At 43.4% G+C, this 19,816-nt stretch overlaps 1 protein-coding gene across 1 annotated transcript in view; it reads left to right on the top strand.

Moving 5' to 3' along the window:
• The window catches only part of LOC147706984 (cytochrome P450 2K1-like), a 233,287-nt gene that overhangs the window by 28,327 nt on the left and 185,144 nt on the right, over positions 1-19,816 (top strand). The window contains exon 2 of the mRNA XM_086926216.1: positions 19,427-19,589. Within this exon, the coding sequence (XP_086782342.1) occupies positions 19,427-19,589 (163 nt within the window). The remainder of the gene's footprint in view (positions 1-19,426; positions 19,590-19,816) is intronic.

Here is a 19,816-nt window from a genome sequence, read left to right as displayed (position 1 = left end):
AACAGGAAGAACAAGGTACAAACAAATCTTGCAGCTTAGGTGCTAGACCACTATCAGACTATGTGACACACCAGATGGGGGGCATCCCAGTCATAGAAAATCAAACCAACCTCATAAGGAACAGACTACCCCAAACACCCGCAGACACCCAATGGCCCAGTTTCATGGAAGGAGCACACACAGTTCCGTTTACAGAAATATATCTGTGTTTGTTTTGTGTTTGTGTTTGTTTTGTGTAAATAAACAATATATGTATCTTGACATGTTATGTACGCATAGTTATGCATAACATATACATTACCCAGTGGCAGTCTTAGTTATAATTTGGTCAGCTGTTCCATAGGAAAAGGACTCCCTGCCCCCCCCCCTTTCCTCTTGGACCTAGCAACCCGAGGCCCTACACGAACACGGACGCACATGGTCGTGTTTCTCGTATTCATCAAGACTGCCCAACCTGCGGCTTACATTTTACCCTTAAACCGGGTCGTAATTATCACCGGTACATCGATTCACGCACTCCGCCATTGCAGCCCTGAAGAGTCAAAGGTAATGACCTGGTGACGAAACATGTGTCGGCTGGCGTTGTTTTCCTTCTAAGAATATCATCTACATAAAACAACATTCATTTAAACTACTGGTGTCGACTTTCGTATTAACTACTTCACAGTATCTAAACTGTTTAGCCTATACGTGTGCCCAGTACCTATTGTGTGTTTGTAATGTAATGATGTCTTGTAAAGCACATGAATCACCCCACATGGGGTATCTCCGCGCTGTAGACCGCTGGGGAACCCGTCCTGGCTTTCCCTGTGAGATGGACCCTACTGGGTATCTCCAGGGTGAAACCAGGCATCCACGGCGTATGTGGGGGGCCGTTGTGGAGATGAGGCAAGCTAATGCCCAGATTTTCCGAGTGTGATCCATGGTTAGAGTAGGCACCGAGGCGAGAATTATCGAGTCCGCTGACCCTGGTCCACGACCCTGTCGCGTCGGGAATGGAACCCTGGTCCCGGGCCGTCCTCTGCTTCCGGGTCTGCCGCCTCTAACCAGTGAGCCACACCACTCCACTGTGTTTAAAGAAAATGAATTTGTCAGCATTTTCTATGTGATTGTAATAATACAGAATAGTGGAGGCCACCTTCTGAGTAAAGAAAAACACCACATGTGCAGGTATAGTAGTAATTTTCTTGGCTTAATCTCACCTGGTCTCACATTTTTTGGAAAATTGTATGGGTATCCGTTTCCATTGAAGCAGATTACAGAAAGCAAGAGTGTGTCCAGTAAGCAAGTGGTGTTTTAAGCAGACAGTCCCGCCTACAGTTAGTGTTTAAGTACTGCAGGCATAATTTTTGCAGCAGCAACAATGATTGGCACACTTTTTGAACTGTGTCATTTATTTCAACTAAAGAGCAGGATTTGGTGAGTGTCAACAGCGATTAGCATGCTTTATTCAGCAATATGTGGCATTCTCTACTGTTAAAAGCAGCACTTGCACAGTGTCAACTGCAATTGTCATGCTTTATTCTCAACTTACGAGAAGGATTTGGCGAGTGCAAACAGCGAGTGGCACGCTTTATTCAGCAATACGTGACATTCTCTGCTGCTAAAAAGGCGTACTTGGACAGTGTCAACAGCGATCATTATCACTATCATTTCTTTTGAAAAATACAAGGAATCTTGGTTATTACCACTGCCTTTGAGAGAAGCAGAATTCATCTGGTAGGGTATTTCTGGGCAGATTTAACTTTTGATGACACAACTGTTACAGGAAAGGTGTATGTAGCTCATAATGGCTTACCAGGATGGGGGCATGAGGCGGATTTTGGCATGATCATTAGACCTGGTCAGAAATGTCCGGCTTCACTGGTTGAAAAAAGAGCCAATCATTCCTGAAGAGAGAGGTTTCCAGAAGTCTCAAATAATGAGGTAGGCCAAATTTAGAAACAAAGCGCATACTATTAAGGTAAAAGAACAAGTTCTGCCAGTGAAACATAGTCTTCGCAATGTACCACATAACATAAGGCATGAATTAATGAAAATTCTGGAAGAAATGCAAGACAGTCGCATTATAGAACCTGCGGATGCCACGCTAAAGCTTTTGTCAATTGTTCTGGCCAAGAAAAAAACAGTATTTGTGCTTTTGTGTGGATCTGACTATTTGGGTTGAAAATGAGGCATTACCCCAAATTAAAGATCTTATCACAGCTGTACGTCAGTCAAAATCGTTTACAAAATTAGATCTACGAGCAGCTTACCATGAGGTGGTATTAGATGAAGAGTCACACCATATTACTGTCTTTTAACACATGATGGTACATTTCAATTTTGCCACATGCCATTTGAACAGGCCTCTGCTGCTTCTGTGTTTCAGAAAGTTATGTCTAGAATGATTGCTGACATGAAACATGTAGTGGAGTTCCAGAATGACATATCAATTCATGCTGGCACACATGAAACATATGAAGAAGCTGTAGAGGATGTGTTATCTGTCTTATAAGCCAATGGTATGATTCTGAGACAAGACAAATGCATTTTTGGTGTTAATGAGATTGAATATCTTTGGTCATGTGGTATCAGGTGAAGGAGTCATGCCCAAACCCAGTATTACTGACGTTATTATCAAAGCACCTCATCCAAATGATCAGGACAAGATAAGCAAGACACGAGACAGAAGGTCAGGGCACTCAGAGCCTTCTGCAGTCAGTTTAATATTAGATAGTTTGGGCAAGGATGGTGGTGCAAAGAGCTAGGAACATGACCTTGCTATGTCCCCACAAGTTTGGAAATCCAAAAACACAAGGTACAGGATGGCTCAGCACACACCTATTGTCAAAAGATACAGTAACAAGGACTACAATATAATATCCTGATTAGTGATTAATGAACAAGAAAAGATCTCTCAAATGAATCGAATGAGTCTTCAGAATACTTGAAAAAATATCCTTCTTTTATTTTTTTATATTGTTTTTCTTCAGACTTTGTTTGTTTTAAAAACACAATACAAAATTCATAGCCGACGCATCAAGGCTATAAAAATACATACAAGACATATATTACTAGTTATATTTACATTGAAGCTTAATTTCGATACATGCACAAAAACATTAGTGTATAAAATACAGAAAGCCACAATAATTTTTAAAACCTATTTGTACTCTCAATTATCGGACAAAAGAGTTTGGTTTGTGATGAAATAATTTGAATTTACAATATGTGCATTTTATTCTTAGGGAGATATCTTATTAGTAAAACTGAAACAAAGAGATCATAAACGTTGGGGAGATCTTTATGCTAATAGGAGATAAAGCCTGAAATATACATAACATACATATATAGAGTCAAGATATAAGTCTAAGAATAGAAACACAAACTTATATATATCATTGGAACACATTGTCATTGTATATAAAAAACACATCAAAGAATTGGAGCCGGAACAACGCTCCTGTACCGGACGCACAGCTTTTGATCCGGAAACTTTACAAAGATCCAACAAATTTATGCACTTTAAATCCATTTTATTCCTGATGATCCAAAATGTCATATTGTTAACCCCTTCGAAGCTAATGACGAGCTGGGCTCGTCATGGCGCTTACCTGCCGTGCGCTGATGACAAGGCCAGCTCGTCATAAAACAATGAAAAATAACAATTTGCAGCACAGGACGGGAAAACGCCTAGCAGCCATGTGGTTAATGTCACAAGAGAGACATCATGTATTCTGATATTTCTGATACAGCAGATATGCCCATCCAGGCCTTTTTCTGAGGCAGGAATAATACATGCATCATCCTCAGAGGTCGATATTATACCCAATGCATTTTGGGCTTTTTCATAGCCCTTCGTAAGGGGTTCACCAAAAGTTATAAAACATCAACTTTAGAATTTTTGTTCAGACTGCAATACATTCAAAATGCTACATAATACATCACAGAGTTCATGCCTGCTTTTAATACTGGCCCCATGGTCTGCGTTTTCCCTCTAACTGCGTGTCCTTACGCTGACACAAAAATGCCCAAAAAGGTTACTCCCAAACCACATAACTATCCCTTGTTTTTCCTCCACATTCCTTTAGAAACACATAGTAACCCTTCCCCATTAATACTCCTCCAATTCAACCTGTCCCCGTGAAGTAAAACATCAGCGTTCCCCATACCTTCATCAAATGTCAGCATAATCTCCTTCCCGACATACTCTTTCCTTTCGAAGGAACAAGGACTAATAACTAATTGGAGCTAGATGGCGTCTGAAGTAGTGGGTGATTGAAATTGTAGGCATGAGGAGAAGGGATGTGCATGTAATTGGTTCATTGGAATGGGTGGGGTTACATCTGAAGAGTTGAAAAGGGAGCTCTGTGCTCAAGTGAACACACATTGAATGAGGGTTAAAAAAAGACAGTACAAGATGTGTATTACAGATAGGCAATGGAACAATGTAAAATGTTGTTGCCTGCACTGCTTGAATCATATCTATCTAGACAACAAAAGAGCCTGTTTAAAGGGCAGTTCAATTGCCACATTTGTTTTGGGCGTTTGACCCACTATGATTAATGTGTCATCACCAGGACTTAACATTTATGAAGTAAGAGCCATATATTATATGTGTGATGCTTGATATATTATGTAGTCTCTGAACAAAAGTGAAAGAGGTGTTCCAGGGCTCTAAACTCATGTTGCTCAACATTTTTAAATGGATTTTCAGAAAATATTTTTATTGAGTGAAGGAATACCATCCAAGCTAATCTTTCATCCCTGACCTATCTGTCCCATGAAGGTATAGCCGTTTCTGTTCCTTATACCAGGGCTTTTCAACACATTTGTAATCATAATCATGAATTTGTTTCAGATTCACAGTTAACAGATAGGTTATTCAACCGGAATATTTGCCAAACCTTTAGGAATTCATTTTTAAAGTAATTGAAGAAGAGCCCTCTGTTCCTGCAGAAAGCCCCCAGGTGGATGTCTACACTATTGTAATTGTTGAGACACACCTTGATTACGGCAGTGACGACTGTTTATTCCCACTCCTTGGCTATTTTTTATTCCTGCACGAGACCAGTAAGTTTCATAAATATCCACCACAATACAATTTACCTCTTCTATTACAAAACCCTTCTAATCTCAAAAACAGCTCTTATACTCCGAAACCCCCAAAAAGTAAGAACTCTGTATGTTTCCACCTTGAACTATTATGGTGCTGGTGAAGGAGTGCCCATACAATGAAGCATGCCACATAACATGTGGGAGGCTTTGTATCCTATTTAAAAAAATATTTCTTGGTTAACCTATGATTCCCATGAGAATAGTATGATTAGTGACTACTCCATACATCCTCAAAATAGACATTTCACCATATTGATGGTAATTCTTGACATATGATAGATACTCTTGGTATGACAGTAACCACCCTTAACATATTGATTTTACAAGCATAATGGCGGCGATAAATGACATTCTTGGCACAATAGTGCCATCTTTGGTGTACAGTGCTATACCTGCATTAGGAGCAAATCTAGCCCCAGATCTTCTCTCTTCTTCCATTCTTTCACCTCCAGAAATTCTCCTCTCCCAGTTTCTGCTTCAAATTCTGACACTCTGTATTACCATTCACCCTTGTGCTCTGACCTGCCCTCTGTCTCAACTCTTTCCTAGCTCTAGCTCTCCTTCCTCAACTTACCTCCTTGTTCTATTATTCTAACATCTCCTTTCCCCACCAATATTTGTTCCCTTCATCTGGCTACACATAAATATGTTCCTATTGACCCCTCTTCTTTCCGCTTCTACCCCTACAACCTTTCCGCTCCATTGAAATGCATTCCTCTGACACCTCTAAAACACTTCTTTCTGCTTATCACCTTCTCACCTCGTTTTGCTGTGTTGAACCCCACTCTCCACATTAACCCTACCACTCCCCTAATTATATTGCTAAACGGTTACACAGTGTTAATGTGATAGATAATCAGTGCTTGATTACGATTTTGGTCGGAGTTGCCGTCTACCGACACTATCGCAGGACCAACCGACCTGGAGTCGGCGGTCCAGAAACCGCAATTAGAATGCAACTGCACATAATGTGGTTTCATACTTCCATTTCTCTATGGGAGCCTGCGCTGTGGCCGTTAACTGGCAGCAGTACAAGCTCCCATGGAGAAATGTGAGGTTTTGTTTATCTTTGCACCGCATGGGAGGCACCTCAAGGTGCCTGTCACACAGTGCTAGGAATCCCTTGGCCCCCAATCTGGGGCCGCAAGGAGAAGGGGACCCTGCTAGGCAGGCTTTCCAAGTCAGAAAGCCCGGCATGGAAACCCTGTCTGAAACCGAGCATCGTAATCCCAACGTGGGAAACGCCGTCCATTGGGATTACGAGTGGGCCTCCTTGAGCCTGTCAGAATCCAGCCGGAATGATCATCCGGTTTCAATTCTGACCACCTAGATTGTGATTAGGCGTTCGGATTTGAAACCGCGATGAGGCCCTCTGTCTCCAAAGGCTGATTACTATGTGAAGCACCCTCTGCATCAGTGGAGTGCGCTAGAAAAGATTGCAAAATAAGTAAACCAAGTAGAAAGTGTGTTGTATCTTGACTCTAATGTTATTCTTGCCCTCTCTTTGGAACCTTGCTATGATGTTATCCTACAGAATGTTAGGAGTCAAATCTTCACAGTTGACTGGGCTGAGCAGCCTGCTGGCTGCTCCTGGTGGGATCTATTGTACCATCTTGAATAAAGTTACTTAAAACTCTTCATGCGTACCTGACTCAATCAATACAAGTTTTTGGTGATGATCCTGAAGTGAACCTGCTACTGTCACCTCTTCAAACCTATATCAACTCTATGGTACAGACTCTTCTGTAACTCAAGCTGACCATCTAGTCAACTGGCATCCTTGACCCCACCAGTGACCTACCACCTGTCGCCCATAGCAATCTGCCAGTTGTTCCTGTACGTCTGGGGAAGTGCTACTTAAGGAGCTGCCCATCTAGTTAAGGGTGTCTACTCTCCAGAGTACTTCTCTTTGTTTCTGAGAAATTCTACGTCTACTTGTGCTGTGCCTTCAGCGGGGGAAGCCTGCTTGACTGTCTTCTGCTGTCAGACATCAACGTCTACACTGTCTGGTGAAGAAGTGTGCCTTTTCACGTGTGCGCAAGCCAAGCTCTTTCCAGTATCATCCTCTTCTCACATCTGCACTGTCTACTCTCAGCGAGGTAATCGGACTGCCTGATTTTGTGTCCTGATGCGGTGTATCTCACGGACTTTCGTGTGGCTCCTTTCGCAGAGAGCTTTTTCTACACCTTATATGTGTGTTTTTGAAGTGGTGCTTCAACTGAAACAGTCACAGCTTTAAACGGCCCTTGGGAACTTTCTCAGTCATTTGCTACATGAGGAGCAACATTTTGGGTAAGTGCATGCTCGAATTTGTGAGGGCAGAGACTGTGTGTTTTTCTTTAATTGGCCCCACCATGATAAACGGCACAGCATTGTTTAAATTCAAACCATATGCACGCGCACCTCACCGTTCTTTTTGTGCCGCACGGAGCATAGGTGAATCCTTGGTGCCATTATTCCCCTCTTAGTTGCATGATGACACCCTTCTCTCCTTGTTCCCCTTCGCTGCCTGGTGACGCCTGTATGCACCAGCATGGCGTGTGCCACCCAGCCCCGCATCAAGAAGCGCACCACCATCTTGTGCTTGAACACAGCATATCAACATTAAGGTGTTACCTAGCATTACCACCCTTGCCAACAACGTTGTCATTAGAGTTTCCTCAAAGGGTTCCGGTCCCCTGCAATTTCCTTCCATCTGTCTGCAAGCCCCGCAGGCCTTCCGCCAACGTCGCTCTTCAAGACATAAAGATGCTGAAACTGATCTACAAAACAAATTCAAAGCTGTATAGTCAAGTAGAGCGCCGTCAGCGTATGCATCCATACGTAAGCAACCTTCGCCGTCGTTGAGGGATTCCTTTGGTCTTGCTCCTTTGACAATTATAAGGGCCTTTCTCGTGCTGTTTGGTTCCATTGTGGGGCACCTTATCCTCATCAAAGCAACACTTTGCCCTTTGACGGCCTGCGTTAATTTTATTGTTTGTTCCGTCATGAAGCTCTAACTTATTTTGTTTTGGAGTTTCATCGTGTCAAGGGGGGCAGTTTAATATCTACAGCATATCTTTGGGTCTTCGTTTCTTGGCATGTTTACGTTTATTTCCCTTAGGCAAGGGCATTTGTTGGCTTGTAACGCTCGAGTGAGCAGTCGCTCACCGGTGATATCTCTTGAAGTTCCCATGTGGGATGTTACATGCTTTCTGTTTTCTGATGTACCTTGAACAGGCTATTTGTGTTTGTTTGCAATATGCTGTTTTATCCTTAACAGGATTGGACTTCATGTTTGTGTGTTTTCCCAATTGTTTATGGATCCTAGGTATACACCTTGTAGGTACACACCGTCCGGGTACACTCCGTCAAGAGACCATTGTTTCTTTGGTGTCTAATGCATACTATATGTTTCCCTACACTTTCAGTTCTCCCGTTTACAGGGGATCCATGCAAAGGTTTCAGTCTTTTTGCATTAGTACGGGTTCCTACTCACTTTCAGTTGAAGGGTCTCCCGCCGGTCGTCCACTCTACATGTTAGAGTCTGTCTGGTTTCCCATTAGTTTATGGAACTTTGGTTTACACCATGTAGGTACACGCTATCATGGTACACGCCGTCAAGAGTCCATTGTTTTCTCTACTCTCTCATGCATGATATAAGTTCCCCTACACAGGAATCGCAGTGGGTTTTAGTCCTATCTGCTCATTGTACATTCGTACATGTCTCAATTCTTTTCGCATTATTGAATGGGTCCCTATCCATATCTGTTTGTTGACATCACTCAACCTCTCTTAGTTTTCACTATGCGAAGGTTTCAGTTGTTTTTGCATTATTATATGGGTCCCTATCCATATCTGTTTGTTGACATCACTCAACGTTTCTCAGTTTTCACTATGTCAATATTACAAGGACTATTGTTTCTATGGGTCTTAGTCCCATCTGTTACCTCTTTTATCCCTTATCGTTTTAGGGGTTGCTGTTGGGCTATAGTCCTCCCAAACGTCCCATAGGTATGTTTTTACATTATATTTTTCTTTTGAATTGATGATGGTGTTTGACTTGGGTGAGGATTATTCTTTAGTTTTCTTCATCTTCCTTGTTTTCTACCTGCATTTCCGTTCTTTGTGTGATGTTTTCTTCTTATTTCATGTGTGGATTCTGAGCTTTCCTCTCCTTTTCTGCTGTGCTTTCTTTCTCTGTGTTTTCCACATCCTGTAGTCTGTAGTTTTGTTGATTCTTTCCTCTTCTGCCTTTTTACATTCCTGTTCTGACCAGTGGGTGTGTTTTGGGGCAGTTGTCTGTGCTTTTCTTTCTTCTCTTCTCTGATCATGTTGTTTCTTTCCTTTGCTGTTGTTAGTAGAAGTGAGGATGGTTCCTATGTTTGGTTCTTATATTTTGGTTTTCCGCTCTTCTTTGCTTTTCCTATCCTTTTCCGTTGCTCTCTTCTTTCAATGGTTTCATGTTTCTGATTTCCTCTGTTTCTCTTTACCCTAGGTTCTTCTTTCATGTTCCTTCATTGTTGTTTTTATTATATATAGAAGAAAGGGGGATATGTTGTACCTGGACTCTAATGTTATTCTTGCCCTCTCTGTGGAACCTTGCTATGATGTCATCCTACAGAATGTTAGTAGTCAGATCTTCACAGTTGACTGGGCTGAGCAGCCTGGTGGCTGCTCCTGGTGGGCTCTATTGTACCATCTTGAATAAAGCTACTTGAAACTCATCATGCAAACCTGACTCAGCCACTACAAAGTGTAATAAATAAACTTTTTTTTGCTGTGGCCTAAGACTAAATAGGTTATTTAGGCTCTAAACCAACAAAGCTTGTTTCAGGAGAAAACATATCCCTTCTTCCGGGTTTCACTGGAGCAAAATGTGTACATTTGATGTTTGTATTTTTAAATTTTACATTAATGAAGATGTCTAATTTGTTTTTAGACATCTTTGCAAGTAAGTAACAGGAATTCCATCACATTTCTCCTTAGTATTCTCTTTTTAGGTCTCTGCCTGATCCAGCGCATGCGCTGATCTGGCCGAGACATCTAGTGGGTGCTCTGGGAAATGCTACTTTGCGGCAATCAGCTTAATGTCACGCGCACAAGCACGCGCGTGACGTGTACAGCTGCTATCGTAAGCACGCACGCGCCACGTTTCCCTTCACTTTAAATTGGACTTGGACCTGGATATATAAAAATATAAAAAAATATATTCATGAAAGCCCGGTTCGGAATCCTGCCCGGAGAATCTCATGCACTGCCATGGAAAAAGCTTGAAAACAATATATCATGTCGGCTGTGTAATACAGGAGAAGAAAATATCATACATCTATTATGCCTCTGCCCAGAACTAAAAAATGAAAGATTAACACTATTAAAAAGGCACTTTCACAAAAGATCAATAAGGACATGTAGACAAGCACTAATCCAGTGTCTTTGCTTGGAAGATATACATATTAACTCTGCTCTCTTAAAATTCCTAACAAGTGCATGGAGAAAACTGGAATTTTTAAAACACTAATTATTATACTGTTTATAGTTCTGAATTTTTAACATTATGAAATTATCGCTTATTTTTTAAAATTATCGCCCTTTTACTGTATTCTATAAATGAAATGTTATATTGTGCATTCTCTTTTGGTAAAGATTTTAAATAATCAATCAATAAAACATTATCTATTTATCTATCTAACCTTCACTTTAGCGGCCCCGTAAAGGCGTGTGCAGCGATCATACCAAAATAAAATAAATTGTTTTATTTTCTGCTAACATTGTAATTGGAAGTATCCTTCATACATTTTACCATTTCTGTTTATGTTTTATATTAGTGACAAGATTAGAAAGAAGTGTACAGTATTGCGGCTAATAAACAGTGGCAGCATGGAAATAATGTGCTAGGTCGAAAATCCTCCAAGTCACCCCCGCTAGTCAGAGCAGAGCTCGGAGTTTCAAATGTTTCCCTTGGCGTTTTAGATGCAGGACAGTTGGCAGTTTCCCTTCTGCTGCAAATGTTCACAAGGATCTTCGCTGAAAACCTCAAGTTTTCCGCAATGCGACATTATGCACTTAGACCCCGGGGGTAATCCCTCTAGGACCCCCTTCATGGGCCAATGTGTACTCCTACCCTGCCCCTCTATATGTTTTTAGGTCTTGCTGGACTAGCGCTTCGCTTGCGGTCACTCACGGGTGCACGCGCGCAGCCGCCAGCTTTCAGCGCCCGATTAGGCACCATATGGAGCGCTATCAATTTCCTGCGCGCACACAAGTCCCAGGCTCCGATTGACGTGGTGTAGTTAGACTCTGGGAGGGTGATGAAAGCTTCCCTGTGTCAGTCTTTTATAGCTGGGGGCTCACATGGCAGCCTCTGACCACCGAGTAGAGAGGGAATGCGTAGTCGCTATCCGACTCCTCAAAATCCCTTGAATAAATTGTTATGTTGTGAAACCGGGCATGAGGTGCCTTATTTTACACACGTTCCTGATATTTTTACATGATACCCTCATTGCGATTCAGTTGGGCCGCATATCTCCTGCTTTTTGTAATCTACATATTTGAGAATCCTCACGTAGTGTAAAAGCAGAATCTATTAGACTGGTTTTAGTTTGCCTCATTGGCACCTGCGTGTTTTGAGGCTGCTTTGAGTCGCTTGTTGGTATTTGTCGGAGTGCTGGGGGTTCTTTCTTATCTATCACATAAGGGAAGTCTAAATGGTGAGGCAGCTGGTAACCGCATGTATAGGTGTGGTACATGAATGCTAGCTAAACTGAAGTGCGTCAAAAATACATCAGTGATTGGAGCATGTTGAAAGAAAATAGAGCAGGCCGTTTATTTTGTATATTTACTAATTTGTGCTGAGCTTTGAACAGGCCATTCAAGTTGAACGGGCCATTCCTTGAAGAACTTCGAAATAACTGAGTAAATGATGAGAGGGGGTCGTTTATAAAGTTATAAACACTACAGCGCACTAGCTATTGGCTATGCTTGAGACTTCTCTGCGCCTCAGCCTGAGGCTTAATGTGTTTAAGGTGCTTTACAGTACAGGTTTTTTTGTTGCTCAAATTTTATTTAATGTAAGCCTTATTTTGCTCGCGAAAAAATGTCACTCATTGTCATTAAAATGTCACTCATAATCAAGCTGCAATTATGAAAATGTCACACATAGCAATATGAAACCTTGGCAGCTATGTGGTGGACTGTTTTACACATGCTTCAAGATTAAGGTTGCATTGCATTTTCCCTTATGAATTGCAAATCCAGGTTTGGTCTCGGGGGTTCTTAAATCTTTGCTTTCATTTCGCGTATGCAGGTTTGTACCAGATGTTTGTCTAATTCTTACTGGTGCAGTTTACCTCCGCCCTCTCCATAAAAAACTGAAATTTTATGTTGTGGGTTCTTGTAAGTTCTGTAGGCTACAAGGAAACAGTAGTTACTAATTACGTACGGTTGCATAGTCCAGATTTCACAATGGACTTTATATTTGCTTCAATTTAGCGGCAATAAAGCTAGTTCAACAGCGTTCAGAAACCATTGTGTGACATCTAAGTGCTTGCCGTCAGAGTAGCTTTATTCATCAACAGTTAACACCAGGGGTGTGGGATTTTATGAAATATCTGCTTGTTCAGAAATCTACTTTTTCTGTAAACAAGTCAATTTATCCCTTTCGTTATGTAGTTGAAACATATGGCAGTGTTCTCATCCATAAGCTCTGATAGCCTTTCTGATTATGCGTGAGGTTACTTTTTTGTACATTTTATGAATGGATAGCAATTCAGTTATTTTGCCACCATTCAGACAGTTTACACATATCGCATGGAAGCAGGGTTAAGACGTCCCGTGGGTCTGCGCACATCCACAAAATAACATGTTCAATAGTATTCACCATCCTCTCTCCAGTCTGTTTGCGCCCTAAAAGGGGGTTGAAAATTACTCCTGACAAAGGCTGCAGGAATCAACGTTTTTCCATGGTTGGGATGGGGGAGGGGACCAGCATCGGCAAACTCAGCTAATTTTATATAAGTAGCCATACGCTTATGTGCTCATACAAAATTGGAATTCACTGAAAGTTTGCAAGGAGTAGTTACTAAATTGTTGTGAATTTGCTCCAATGCACAGATATATGCCTGCAGGTGCACTTTTGTGACTTCTTTAAACACTGGACCCCCTAATTCATTTTCATGTTGGTATAATTCTCAAACACAATTCTGTCATGTCCTCACAATAATGACAGACAAATATCTTATGGGTATAAGGGAGCTTTATTCTATACGTCCATCTTTGTCCCTGTCCCTACTCTAACTGCCCTAGTTCCTGTCCCCAGCTCCTCCCGTTCCTGCTCCTCCCTTTAACTCCACCTCCCAACCACTAGACTACATCACACACTCCTACATCTCCCCCTTTCTTAACAAAATGAGCTTAATGTCCTCAGTGTTCGCAATTCTTCAATCCAAAACACGGGTCGGCGGACAGCCTGTTCTTCAAGCCTCAGTAGTGTCGAATCAGTGGTGGGCTTGGCTTTGGTCAATCTTTCCGTTGTCTTAATCAGGGCATTCTTGACCACGTTGAGTGTGAACTGTTTACTCTCACATTCCGCAGTCATCATGTTTCCTTCCTGTGGTGTAACTGCTGTTGGTTCAGATGCTCGATCTCTTTCATGAGTGGATAATGTTCTGGTCCTCTTCCGAGCACCCGCATCTACTTTTACTTCCTTTTGTCTTGTCCGGTTGAGGGCAACACTGCCCTCCAATTCAGGGTCATGTATACCAAACAGTACGGTACTATCTGACGAGACTGTCTTGGTTTGGTTCGGTAACTCATTCCCAGCCTCGGGTTGTCTGGCGAACTCGTGGGCTATCTGTGCATAGGCATGTTTCTCTCTCATCAGATGATGATCTCTCTCTACTGACACGTCCGGCTTTCCTTGCGGAGTGACTGGCTGGTCCCTTCCCATCCGGTGACTAAGGTCCACTGTCTCTGTTTTCTTTTTGTAGGTCCTTTGAGTCAGCCTCGCGGACCCCTTCAGGGGTGACGGTGTATGATCTATGTCTGGATATACTTGTGACTGACATGACAGGTTGTCTTGTGGAGTGACTGAGTATTCAGAGACCTTAGTGTGTGACATGTTGCTCTTGACGGGAAGGATGTCCTTTGGTTCCATGGTGCGTTCGGGTGGTTGACGCCATGGCTGTTGTCGGGACAATGACTCGGTCAACTCACGGGATTGAACAGACGTGCTTTCTGAGTCAGAGAAGTATTTTGTCGACTTCCAGGATCGGGCAGACGCGCTCTCTGAATCAGAGGAGTTCCTGGCCATACTCCTTTTAAAGGATCGGACAGACGCGCTCTCTGAACCAGAGGAGATCCTGGCCACACCCCTTTTAAAGCGTTCCTTTGAGAGTGTATCGAGTAATGGATTTCTGAAATGAGTAGGCTGTGACACGTTGTTCTTTGACTCAGGGTTGTCTTTAAGACGCTTCTCCGGGCGCCTTCGTCGACTTGTCTTTGACGTTGTTTCATTTGAGAAGTTGTTCAACAACCATGTGCTTGTTCTTTGTGCTTTATCTCGAGGTTTTTCATCTTTGCCTTTCTCACATATCAACAACTTCTTCTCAGTTTCTTCGTTGTCCCGGGTGCCATTGATGCGTTGGTCTTTTCCTGTTCGTTGTTGGGGAGGATCAGTTTGTCTTATGCGACCTATTTCTTCTTCCCACTTATTTGGTGCTCGGACACCCATGATACGGGTGTGATGTGTTCTCCTGCTGGATGTTCCCTCAGACTCATCTTCACAAATTGGCGAAGAGTGTTCCTGCGCCGACTTCCAGTTTTGACCATTTTGATCTATTCTTCTATAGTTTGTCTTCCTTACTCTCTTGTTGTGCAGGTTGCCATCTTGTCCAGGGGTGCGATCTGTCCCACTTGACGCTCCCTCCTCGTCAGACTTTGAATGACACCTTGAGGGTGAAGAACTCCTTGAGGTTGTCCTTTGACTGATTGACTCGGAGTACTCCTTGTCACTTTGTCTCTCCCGTTGTCTTTTCACTGGTCTGCCTTCCCTCTCTCTCCTTTTTGTTTTGTGTATTTTCAGAGTTTCATCAGTCCAGGCATCTTGATATTTTGCCTTCAGAGGCAGGTCCTTTGATCTGTCTCTTGCCTTGACGTGTATTCCAATTTCAGCCTTCCTAATGATTTCTTCTAATGACCAATTCCCTCGCAAGATCTTGAGCTTTGTGTCGGGGTTTGCGCAGCCTTCAATTATCCGGAGTTGAACTGCGTCCTCATTCGTAAAGGTGTTGAAATGGCAGCCTCGTACCAGGTTTTGCAACCGAATGATGAAAGTTGGCAATGGTTCGCCTGGTTCCTGCCGAGCTGTGTTGAAAACGATGCGATCATGATCCACCTCTGCTTGTGCGGAGAGACGGGCACATAGCTTCTCTTGGAGTCTTTCATAGATTTCTGTGTCTTCTTTGGAAAATGTTCTGATTGGGCATCGGCCCTCAGGACCCACCAAATGGAGGAGCAGCATTAGACATTTTCTCTCTCTTTGTTCACCATAGGCGTCCAGGAAGTCACCCAATGTTGCCAGCCATTGGTTCCGTTTGAGACACAGACTCCAAGTATCCGTTTACACCCCTGGGGGTGGTACTTCAATGCAGGGATTGAACCGTTGTGCTACTTCTTCCCCCGCCATGAGAGGAGGATTCTGATAGATTATATTCGCAGGGCACGGGCTGTTCACTCGTCTTCTCGTCTTCTTAGCTGATCCTCTTTAGTCGAGGCCTTCGGTCTGGTCATTTGCTGGGACGTTGATAATCTTTGCAACCATCACAGTATGTGCCAGTGAATCAAACTTAGATTTCTTGCGTTCCGAAGTGTCCACCACCCAGCTGCACTGTACTAGACACAGGGCGCCTTCTCTTTCGAGTCGCATGCTAGTGGCAGGAGGTTACCGACTCTTCCGCGGTGATGCTGGGCACGTTTGACATCTTTGTTCGTTCGGGCTTTCCCTGTACACTAGCGCATGTCCTCCAGTCACTTCAGTGTATGTTGTGCTTGTTTCTGGGACTGTCCTTCGCAGTCTTGCCCTCTTCTGGACCTCGTGCGGTTCTGTCCAGCAGCTCCTCTCCCTTTTACGCTCTTCGGTATGTGTTCACCATCACCTTTACCCGTTGCTTGCGTTTGCTTATGCTTGTTTGCTTCTTCTCTCCAGTGCTTGTTTATGTTTCCTTATTACGCCCCTTGCGTTTGCTTGGGCTTGTTTTCTTATTATACTCCTTGCATTTGCTCATGATTATTTGTGTCCACTTGTCGTTTTTACCTGGCTCTTGCATGCGTCTGTGCTCGTTTCTTTTCCTCACTTGCGTTGGCCAATGTTTGTTGCATCACCTTTGTAGGTGCTCGTGCTGGTTTGCTGTTTCTCGCCAATGCTTGTTTATTTGCTTTTATCAATGCTTGTTTATTCGTTTTCGCCAATGTTTGTTTGTTTGCTTTTGTCAATGCTTGTTTGCCTCTTTCTGCCAATGCTTGTTGAAATTGCTGGATGCCTGACTTCAAAATGGCCGCCCTATAATCACTAAGGGGTCTGTCTCGAAAGGTGCCTGACTCTAAGATGGCCGCCGCCACCGAATTCTCATCTCTCACGAGGCTTCACCTCCAGCCATTCACTCTTCTGGACTCACCGGCAGCTGATCCCCGGGGGCAGCACGCTCCAGATTCTGGGTTCCTTCACAGCTGCCGCAGTCAGGTGAGGCTTGGGGTGGGCTCCCACTGCGCTTTACTAGGTCCCGCACTCACTCTGCGACCGCGTGCCAATGCTCACGCATCGGGAGTGAGGTTTCCAATGCCGGGACTCCTCGAGCTCCGTCTTGAGCTCAGCTTACGTCGCGCTCGTTGGCGCCTGCCAGCAGATCCTCCGGGGGCAGTCTCCTTTACCTGGGGCACTCTTCACCACTTTGGGGTGCAAGGCAGAGTCGGGGTGGGCTCCCGACTTCTGTTCTTTTGTGGCACACCAAGTTGCACACATCCGGCGTGAGTCGCGTTTTTGGCGCGATCGAGCATTTCTTTCTTCGGACGCTCGGGCGCTTGTTCACTCGGTTCTTCTGGGCTCCCTCGGCCTCCTGGCTGTGGGGAGAGGGTCTCTTGCTGCTGGCCTCTTTTTAGGCGGCACTTCCGCTCCACACAGCAGTGTTCTTTTCTTCTGGGCACTGCATGGGACAGGGTGCTCTCAGGAGGTTCTGTGGGTACTGGGCATGCAGATCCCACCCTCGTCGCCAGTTGTCATGTCCTCACAATAATGACAGACAAATATCTTATGGGTATAAGGGAGCTTTATTCTATACGTCCATCCTTGTCCCTGTCCCTACTCTTAACTGCCCTAGTTCCTGTCCCCCGCTCCTCCCGTTCCTGCTCCTCCCTTTAACTCCACCCCCAACCACTAGACTACATCACACAATCCTACAGATTCTCCCATGTTAACCTGCATCAAACTATGTTAAACTGTCCAAAAAAAACAACTCACATGTCGAGCACGGCCCACTTTCTAACGAAATCTATTAAACCTACGATAGCTTCTCCATAGAGCTCTTATGCAGAACTACAGCGCCAATTTTTGCAATACATGCATACACCCACCCATGCAGGTCGGATACACATGGGCACAAATTGGGACTTAGGTAGTTTGGTCTGGAGCTGTCTGCGGGACATAACGTTTTTCCACTGTACTATTTCATTTTAGTCTTTTGCCAAACTTTTATTTTGATGCAATAGAGGCATTTTTTATAGGTCCCATGTTTAAAACTGTTTGAAAGGGAGATTTTGTTTTTGCAGAATGTAAGGAAAATTATATAAAAACATTCAAGTACATATTTATTTTGCAAGGCAATGCATCTACCTGTTATAAATACTGCATGTATAGTTAAAATGGACATTCAGGCTTATATGGGTCACCTACAACGTAGACATAAAATTGAGATAGTGAAATCACGCTTTGGTACTCTGCATCAGTTCCACCAGTTCAGTTCAAAATCTTTATGCGCTCTTTAGAAAATGATCATAAAAGTACATGATAAAACAGCAGTACATTATAGCTTTAAAAAGTGTTGTCATAAATAACAGATAATCCAGCATATAACATCTACATTATGTACATATTGGAAACCATTAAAAACCAGCTGAAGTCCATCTATTTATACATGTGGACTCCAAATAAAATACATGAACTCAGCAAACGTCAGGCCTGCCCCCCCTAACTCTCCTCCAAAGACTTTCTGCAATGGATGGCCATGTTCAGAAAACAACACACATTATAACCAATATCTGGGCTATTTAGCATTTGAAGATAGATTAAATCCTCACTGCATTTCTGAAAGGCTAGCTTTTTCAATGTGAATTTAAGACAGCTGGAAAAAATTGCCATAAAAGTTGCAAAAAGAAAGTAAAATGCAACAGATTGCTATGCCATAACATTTTAACAGGGCCGGACTGAGAACGACAGACGGCCCCGGCAAAGTGCTCGGCCAGGCCCCCTCCCCACTCGGGGGGGGGGGGGGGGCTGCAGGTGCCGCCGAGCTCCTTGCCAGGGCCGATTTTAGAACAGGGCCGTTTTTGCTGCTAAATCGGCCCTGTACCAAAATCGGCCCCCAGGGGCCCAAAACCGGCCCCCACCCGTGCGGCGCACCGGAGGATTGCCCCGTGCCCGCAATGTCCTGTCCGGGCCTGCATTTTAAGGGCAAGGCGGAATGAGCTATCCTCTACCTTTGCCTTGCCAGAAAGGCAGGTAAAGTGCTAGATCGTTCCGGACTTAAATCTAAAGCATTGGCATAGCCAATAGGTCTCGCCTTTGGGACATTATATGTGTTTATTTATCTAGCACAATATCTTTGGTGCAACAACATCAAGTGTTGCATGGTTAAACACTTTTAAGGTCCCAAAGGCGAGACCTATTGGCTATCCCAATGCTTGTTTTAATTTGTAATTGCCAAAAGGTTTGCTTGCCGAATCTCGAATTATGTTAAAATTAAAGGGATTTGTATTCAACACAATTTACTTTGCCTTGGCCTAATTACAAAGGAGGGCTGCCTCTCAGGGGTGGAGCAGTAAGAGGGGAAGGTCATAGGCTCTCATGTAAGTCATATTACACTTTGGTCTCTAGAGGTCGCTATCAGTGACAACTACAGAATGTATTCGCTTTTATCCTTTCATATGCCTTCTTTCAGACTACAACTGAAACCAAGAAATGAAGAGGAAGAAGTGAGATCTATAAAAGAAAGGGCTCATGGAAGCCATTTGATGTGAGCCCTCTGGTAGAATGTTTTGGAAGAGTGAAGAGTTTCAGTTTTGTGTTTCTTCCCTACAGCTCTCCAAGAAGTATGGCTCAGTGTTCAGCGTACACATTGGACTTCAGAAGACAGTGGTGCTGGCTGGTTATGAGACTGTGAGAGATGCTCTGGTAAACCATGCAGAAGAGTTTTCCGAGAGAGCCCATATTCCACTTTTCCAAGAGACTTCAAAAGGAAATGGTACGTTAGATTTCTGCTTGGTTTTGAAACACAGGACGTTCTGTGGGTGCTGCATTCATTGAACTGTACTTGCATTGATGAGATGAGAATTGAATGAATGCAAGCAGAATGTGAACAGAGCAGCAGATTTCAGAATCATCCATCAGATTGACTTTAATAGATTATTTATGTATACACTGAAACACTAACAACTCCGTAACAATCATGCAATGAGCCACGTATTTGGC

Source organism: Lissotriton vulgaris, chromosome 6, assembly GCF_964263255.1.
Source record: "Lissotriton vulgaris chromosome 6, aLisVul1.2, whole genome shotgun sequence".
Lineage (NCBI taxonomy): Eukaryota > Metazoa > Chordata > Amphibia > Caudata > Salamandridae > Lissotriton > Lissotriton vulgaris.
This window is presented reverse-complemented; position numbering and strand designations above follow the sequence as displayed.